Below are 8,746 nucleotides of genomic sequence, written 5' to 3'. Positions count from 1 at the left end.
GTGTAACACAAACTCCCTAACAATTGATATAATTTTTTGAGACAATGATGGGATAAAAATAAACAAAGATATATAATAAGGATGTTTTCGAAGCATTATAGATATTTTCAACGCACGAAAATAGAAGCGTAAATATTATTTTCAAAAAGAACTTTCTGACAAAATTAATCGGTTTTATCGTCTTATCACATCGTGACAATAAAAATTTTCATATACACAATCATAAATACATTTAGGTATTCCTGTAAAGTTATTCATACATATACATGCGTTCTTAGAATATTCAAATGCAAAAAAGGGAAATATTATGTAGGATTCTTTCTTCCATATTCTGCTTTTCAAGAAGTTTCAAATTTATCGCATTTTTCAATAGAATATATTACAATATATTAAATATAATATATCAATTATAATATATTAAATTATAATATATTAAATTCACACACACACACACACACACACACACACACACACACAAATGTACGCAAATATGCGTATCTCGAATGAACCTATATTTTTAAAGAATGCAAAAGAATAAAGTTATTTATTAAATTCGATCTAAGAGTTTTCTCGTAACAGTAAGCCTATTTAGGCCTCATATAAATAATACCTTACAAACTATTACTTTCGCAAAAATTAAATTAGCAACTGTTTAATAAAGATATAGTGTGTAATAAATTAAGAATATTACAAAAATTAAAGTATACCTGTAAAATTATAGAAATCAGTATAATATCTGTAGTAAAAATTTAAAAATTATAACAGCTTTTTGCACTGATAAAAATTGAATGTTACACGTTTAACGTTTCAACCAACTTCTATAAGAAGCAAAAGAAACAGTTAATATTTCCAGTTATAAGATCTTGTCGCTTAACAGTTAGTTAAAATGCAAATTCCTCGTGTCGTCGATGGAAATATAAAAGTTGATATCAGTTGTCCTGGGAGAATATAAATATATTTTACTGATATTCCCGAAGTCGAATATTCTCAAGATATATTCGACTGTCGACGTTATATCGTTTGTTATATCGTTTTTCGAATCAGGCCAAAATGATGAGCAATAAAGTCCCAGACGAGGTATCTGTTTTCCGATGGAAAACCAAAGATTGCGCCCGATAGATAGACTGATTCGAGCAAGTGTTCGATTGCAGACGGGGGAAGTCCTCGACGTTGTCGAGGATTTGGGGCACGCCAGGTGTCAAAGGCCACGACGCGACGCCAAAATCGATGCTGCGCGAAGAACGGAAACAGGAGGAGGTCTCTGACGCAGCATTTTATATTCGTGTTTTCTAATTAATGTTTAGCTCTTGATAGTGAACAAACGTACGTAAATTCATGTTTTTTACAAATCGTTTCGTAAGAAATGACGAACCGATTCAAAAACGTGTTCGTAATTGCGGAATGTAAGAAGTAATGTCGCTCTGCTCGAACGGAAGTGCAGAATACTCACACAGAGAAATGGTAGACAAAACACAGCCAACCACCGGGATGTTCGAGGAATACGTAGAGGCGCTCCTGAAAAGTCTTGCCCCTCTTATGATGGAACACGTACTTGGCCTTGAAGGCTTGATCGATCGGCAGATAGATCGGGTAGTAAGGATCGGGTACGCCGGTCTGGTCAGGACTCGGCGGTTCCTCCTCGGCCCCAGCAACGTCATCATCAACGATGTCCTCCTTGCTCTTTTTGCGACGATATTTCCGTTTCATGGGCGTCGGCACCCGCTTATGATGCGCCTCGCCGAAGCGCGGCGAACGGAAGCGACGTAAGAAAGTGAAACGGCGCGCGGGTGAATGCGATTCCTCCGCGTTCGCGCCGTTGTCTTCGGTGTCCTCGGTCTCACTGCCGGGCGTCTTCAACGCGGTATCTTCCGCCTCAAGACCCTGCTCGGCCACGAGCTCGTCTTCGCTACCCTGAAGGGCAGCGTAGGCGGTCGCGGCGCTGCACCGCTTTTCGGCGTGCCTAGAGCATTGGTCCTTGCTTCGTGGAAGACTCTCGTTGTCACCTGGGCATTTCCGGGATTGACATTGGGGCCAGGCTTGGAAATCAGAGGTCGCGCCGCGATTACGACACCGACTCGTCGCTCGGTCCTTGAGGCTCGAGAGATTCGCGCGCGATAAAATGTATCACTTTTCTCATTCAAATTGAGGATCGTTTGCTCACGCGTCGCGAAGCAGAAAAGCAGTTTTAACTGTTACGTATATAATATACTCGTAATATCAACGACATCATTATTTCGAAATCTGCACGAATGGATAATTTGATTTTACAATTTTTCAGATGGTCGCCAATGAGAGAATTCAATTGATGAACCTCAGATGAATTACCGACAATAAATATTGTAGATAGATCAGTCATCGTGCGGGGATTATCAAATATTTGACGCGGCCAGAAGCATTTGCAATTCTAACCACTGGAGAACCACGGAGTAATATTCCATCCTGTAATGCGCACGAAAATCCGCCAGCGATCAAGAAGCTTATTTGCGAAATAGGATCGATAAGAACATCTGTTATTAAATGCATTCCTCTATAAATATATAATAAAACATTTTAGAGAGTGAAAATTAACAATTAAGTGATTTAAACGGTACTTTGGTTCTCTAATTCTGTGTTTATATTAAATCAGAAAATTTTTATTTCTTTTATATTTTGTGTTTTGTCTTTTTATATCTTATAGGACCATATATATGTATGTGTAAGAAACATAACCTGCAGAAATCAATGTCCGGTCTAGTTGGATCTGAAGTGTATGATTCTGTGTAAATTTGTCTACTACGTAAAATGCGCGCCGAAATGATTTTTCAGTCTTGAAACGCAAACTCTACTAAACTACTGCAATAATATCACAAATTAAATTGAATAGCAATGTAACAATTTAATGCTTTTTCTCGGACTGCCGGCTGAGGTAATATTTTTCGCAATAAGAATTAATTATTTACAAATTTTTATGTGTCATCCAGCATTATTAAGATCGTTCTAAGATGCAAAAAAGTATCAAATTGTTAAATTGCTAATCAATTTGACTCGTGATGTTACTGCGGTAGTTTAGTAGAGTTTGCGTTTCAAGACCGAAAAATCATTTCGACATGCATTTTAAAGGACTACATACGTTGTACATAAATTCGTACAAAATCACACAAGCACTTAAGATCTAACTAAACCGTTTAAAGTATTGATTTCTATATTTTATCTTTTATTTAAAAAAAAACAGCCATTATTTAATTTACATGTATTTACGCGAAATATTTTTGTATCATTTTATTAAACAAGTTTAGTGCTGTATATTAATATATAGAATAAAAATATTTTCATTACAATTGTCATCATTTTCAAGTTTTACATTTAATAGTCGCAAAAAGAGTGCTTGTTTTAAAAGATGAAGTAGCAAGCACAATTACCGCAGTTCCAAGTTTTTCACTCAACTTTTTTTGAAATGAATGACTTGTAAAAGTTTCCTATTCCTAATGGCAAACGGCAAGATTGAAAAACCGAGAAGATCATGCCAAAAAAGAAAAGAACCATTTGGTTGCAATGTCTTGTACGAAAAATAGAAGAGATGCATTTAATATTAAAAAGAGTACCTGCCGCGATTAACATTGATAATGGAATAACGAAACATCAATGTAGTACATATATGCGTTTTTCTCACGTCTTTCCATATTACGGTTGTCGTATCAGCGACTGTATAAGCAGCCTCTGTACAAAGGTCAATAGCGCGCACATACTTTAATCGATCTCATAAATATTAAAGTGTTCCAATGCATTAAAAATTGTTATATTCAGAAAATATTTACATCATTAGTTACTCAGAATAAAATCGTCAATTTTATTTCTCAGCAAAAAAGTCGCGAGTTTATTTTTATGAAAAAAATTGACTATTAAAATATTAACTGTTCATACGATTTTCATTATCACGATTTTAACACCTTGCAAAGAGGATTACTGATAATTACACACAAAATATTATACTACAGTATGATGTAGCATTATAACATATATATAATATCTATCCTGCATACGACAGGACAGAGAAGAGTGGAATTATCGGGAAGGCGGAACAATAGAAACCACAAATCCGACTCGCGTGCTTGTACATTAACGCGAATGAATTGTCTGTAGAGCTCTATTTATAAAAGCGTCCACATCTTTCGTCGTTTCTCTCTTCCTTTCAGACGATGAGACATTAAAAACTCCGTCACATGAACATGATTCAATCGCGTCGCAAATCGAGCCTCGAGTATCGAGCTAAGAGACACTGTCATATCTCCCCCCCCTCTTTCTCTCTCTCTCTCTCTCTCTCTCTCTCTCTCTCTCTCCCTCTCCCTCTCCCTCTCTCTAATCGAGCAAAAGCCTCTCTGTTAAGCCACGCGAAAATTCACGAGCTAGCGAATTCTCGTTTCCGGCTAAAAGGAATATATCTAATATTCGTCTGTCACGCGCAAAAATATATGCATACGTGTTGCATACGTCGTTACCGTCGCTTTAGTCATGTTGCGTTTTCCTTTTACACGCATTTTGCAACAAATGGTCTGTTTCATATTACTACGACGTTCATATTGCTGTATGCGACGTTTTCATTAATTCAGAAAGATACATAAATTAACACCGCGGAATACGTACGAGTTCTCTTTAACGAAAAGCCACTGAAAGAAATTTTTAATTAATACAATTTTACACGGCTCTCAAATTGCTCCTATAAATGGTCCGAAGAGCGTAATATATAACATAATACTAGAAAATGCAAAACAGTAATTGCATTTAAATGAATAGTTATATAAATATGTATAGCATTTTTTATTCGTAACAAATTTAATCTTTCGGTTTTCTTTTTAACGTTTAATTTAAAACTGATTTATATTTCATCTACGTATAGTATAATATCAATTATTCTCTCTCTCTCTCTCTCTCTCTCTCTCTCGCTTCCGTATGTATATTATGTTAACTCTAGTATTTTAACTGAGAGATTCTTTATTTCCTTCACAGAACTAATTGGAATTTAGAGAGAGAGAGAGAGAGAGAGAGAGAGAGAGAGAGAGAATTTCAGTTAATCATAGTCGATTCGCTAACCACATTGACAAAACGACCGACAAACCGCGGTATAAATATTCCATGACGTGCAACAAATGCAACGTGACCCAGAACAGTGGTTATCCACGTCACGCTTTTTCGCGAGATTACTTAGGGTTGTGCGATAATATACACATATAACGAATACATGAATCACGCTGAAAATAACGAGAACGACGGTTTCAGTCTCGTATACCTAAATGACTGCACTTCCTATTATTTGGATGACCCTGGCAGTTAAAGTGACCCTGGGTGTGCGACTGATATGGATGTCGACACGGTTGTCGTTGCTGTTGCTGCTGTTGATTGATCGGCGACTTGAGGACACTCAAGACGAGGTCCTCGCGGGAAGGTACGATCCGCGTGATCTGTCGGCTTTGCCGGAAGAGAGTCTCCTGCTCGCCGCGATTCATCCTACAGCCAAGACGACGACGTTGGAGATAAAATCCTGGATACCACTCGCGTCTCCCCCGTCCTGGACCGCTACCTAGCATAACGGCGTGCAGCATCCCGGCTCCAACTTTCCGGCTGTGGTCGATGAGCGGCTCCTTGTCTGCCGGTCGATCGCCCGATCACGCGGCTTGTCCATGGTCCCCGAAAGTCACGAGTCACTGAAATCCTCGTTCACCGTAAAGACCGTCCTGGGATGTGAAATATTGCGTAGTACACTGTCGGAAGTTTAATAGTCTAGTCTCTTCGCAATACGTTTGTTCCTTCGTAAATTATTCATCAACGGCACAATTTGCTTTGTGTACCCCATCCTATCGCGTTAAAATTTTCATCGCTATCGGCACGAGAGAAAAAGAGAGATTCAACCGGTTGTATGATCCCATCACCTTTTCCCTCGTAAAAGGTTATTTCCTTCACGGCGCGGATATCGCCAATAGAATTATCCGACCTGGTCGTCGTCGACGAAATTGTTGATCGCGTCTAAGACGTAGCGCGATGTACGCTTCCGTATTCGTCATCATTAATTGCTGTTCTCGGAAACGCTCGTCGAAGTTCTCGACAACGATACGGACAAGTTTCCAATTTTCAGCGGACATTGAATTGTCTTCAAAGTTGCCTTTCACACGTTCGCGCTCTCATTATTGGCGTTCATCGTTTACGAATTCGTGTCCTCGTGAACCAATGTCCCGGTCCTTCCGTAAGTCTTACGGATCACCGCGTTTCCCTCGTTGGTTCTGCTCGACTTCACAGGATGAATCAACTCTCGTAACAGAATCACCCGTATGTGCCAAAGTTATTGCTTTCGAGAGACGTGAAACGATCGTGGATGTCAGATGCGGGTACTCGACAGCCGGGTTATGCATAATATGTCTGCGAGATGACGTGAGCTACTGAAACTTCTCAGGCAACTCGGAGAGGAGAATTTGGAAGTGCGCCATAAGCGAGAGGAAAGAAGAGACAGTAGCGGAGAAAGAGAAAGGGAGAGTGAAAGAAAGAGATAGAAAGAGATAGTATGAGAAAGTTGAGAAGGAAGGCAGACGGAAGGGTGAGAGATTCGGAAATCTCCTCGTTCTCTGGAAGATGGATGTCGAAGGCAAGCAGACTACTGGGACCTCACGATCGATCTTACCTACGGAAATCCTTCGAGTATTTATTCAGACTAATACGGTAATGAAATTCCGTCCCGTAATTCCCTCAAGTCTCCTTTCCATTCAAGTCTCTCTTTCTCCGCTCTGTAATAATCGTTGCTTAAGCTACGTCGCAAAATATATTTGCACCGTTCTTCTCAGCATCTCCGATGGTCTTGACGTTCATCGCCGTTTACGTTCACCGAGATCCTTTCCTTTCATCCACTTGTCGTTCTTCTTCCGATGGGTAAAACTGCTGAGAATTTTATCTCGTGATAAAAAGACTTTGTTTCATGCTTCTCTAAAATGTTCCGCACAATAACGCAACCGTGATAAGATCTACTGAGAATCTACTGTCTCCATTAAAATGTTACTTGCGTTCATATAGTACAACGAAATTTGTGAAAGCACTTGCAAGCACCGCTCGTAACTTTCTTACCAATGATTATCACTCGAAAAAATGTATTACTATTTTTTAGTCTTTCTTATTATTTGTTCGTACCGAATTTTCATCATTTTCATCTTAACAGAAAATAGAAGCCTTTCAACGATCAATGATTTTTCAATCCCAAAATTATTTCTTTATAAGTACGCATCGCCGATTCTTTCCGAGGAAACAAACCGATTAGCCGCAGAATAATGCTGCTTTCCTTAATACATTTTGTGATTGCTTCGATTATTGCTCTTAGGATGTAACGAAATCACAGAGGATCACTGATGTGTGTGCACAAGGGAATTGACGCGTCGTAGACAAACCTTAATCCTTCTTAACACCACCAAAGCCGCATTGGGAAAACTTTTAGCTGTCTAGCGGCTGCGAAAATAGAATCAACAATGTTTATCCTAACAACGTTTTCCGACACCCTCATACAACAGTAATGCCGCGAGATCCGACAACTCCGACGCGAGCATTGGCATGCCCGTGCCATGTTATTCACGCGCGATGCATTTTAAACACGTGTATAGTCTTGATTAAGTTTCGCGTCCAGCTAATTGCAATAATTTTGTCAAATCGCAGTAGATTCCAGAGCAGTATCGCGTGCCGAGCGGAAGCATCTACAGCCCTTCACGTTGCGCGACAAGATTGATCGCAGTTGACTTTTCAGGTTCCTCCTTTCCTCTTGATTCACTCACCCGGAAACTTACCCATTGCTCATATACGTTGCGATTAACAGTGAAATCATTTCTCGCACGCTGTGTTCATGATCTCGCAGATTTATCTTGCAATTAGCTCGAGTTAAAGCTCCACGCTAAAGAGCGATTAAATGGCACGGATTACTTGCACGCGCTCAACGAAATTGTCCAGAAGCTGCCTCCAGTACACACACGTGTGTATATATATATATATATATATATATACTGTCAAGTTTGCCGAGTTTGAAGAAAAAGGTAATTTACTCAAATAAACTCAAAGAAATTACTCCGCTTGCAGTCTTCGCGCGCAAAGTGTCGGTAGCTCAATTTCTTCAGCATTCCTCACGCCATATGACGAATAATTTTCTTTTCGAATGACGATTTCAATTATCATTTTTTCTCTATCAGTCAGAATGCATTCGTTTCTATCACACAAATCCCCCTTCGTAAGCCATTCATAAGTCTTCGATTATTATTTTATATATTTCAAGATTTTTTTAATGGTCTATCACACAATATATACGTTCACCATCACCGTGAGGTCAGCTGTGAAACAACCTTTCTCTCCTCACTGATGAACTCGCAAAAAGTATCTCTCTCTTTTTCTCTCCTTCTCCCTCTCCCTCTCCCTCCCTCTCTCTCTCCCTCCCCCTCTCTCCCTCTTCCTGTCTCTCTCTCCCTCTCTCTTTCTCTCTCTCTCTTTCTCTCTCTCTTTTTCTCTTTCGCTAAGATAATGAATAATGAACGTGTGATATTTAAACACACATGCACACACGGTCGCACGATTTAATTTACCGCACCCATTTGGAACAAGCAATTATCACGTAGCGTACCCGCGCCCCTCCCACGAACCGTTTCATCGAGATTTCCTCGCCATCAAAGAGCTGTGCGCCCGAGAAACGCAAAATACGAAAACCATCGGCGCGTTGTCAGAAATAAATCAGTAGCTGATTAAAGATCGGAGATAC

At 39.5% G+C, this 8,746-nt stretch overlaps 1 protein-coding gene across 1 annotated transcript in view; it reads right to left on the bottom strand.

Annotated features, from left to right (window-relative positions):
* LOC108757328 (potassium voltage-gated channel subfamily KQT member 1) overlaps positions 1 to 8,746 on the bottom strand; it is a 40,595-nt gene that overhangs the window by 31,523 nt on the left and 326 nt on the right. The window contains exons 2-3 of the mRNA XM_018501820.1: positions 5,264 to 5,851; positions 1,451 to 2,003 (exon numbers count right to left, since the gene is read on the bottom strand). Of these exons, the coding sequence (XP_018357322.1) occupies positions 1,451 to 2,003; positions 5,264 to 5,576 (866 nt within the window). The 5' untranslated portion in view covers positions 5,577 to 5,851. The remainder of the gene's footprint in view (positions 1 to 1,450; positions 2,004 to 5,263; positions 5,852 to 8,746) is intronic.

Source organism: Trachymyrmex septentrionalis, unplaced genomic scaffold (assembly GCF_001594115.1).
Source record: "Trachymyrmex septentrionalis isolate Tsep2-gDNA-1 unplaced genomic scaffold, Tsep1.0 scaffold137, whole genome shotgun sequence".
NCBI lineage: Eukaryota > Metazoa > Arthropoda > Insecta > Hymenoptera > Formicidae > Trachymyrmex > Trachymyrmex septentrionalis.
This window is presented reverse-complemented; position numbering and strand designations above follow the sequence as displayed.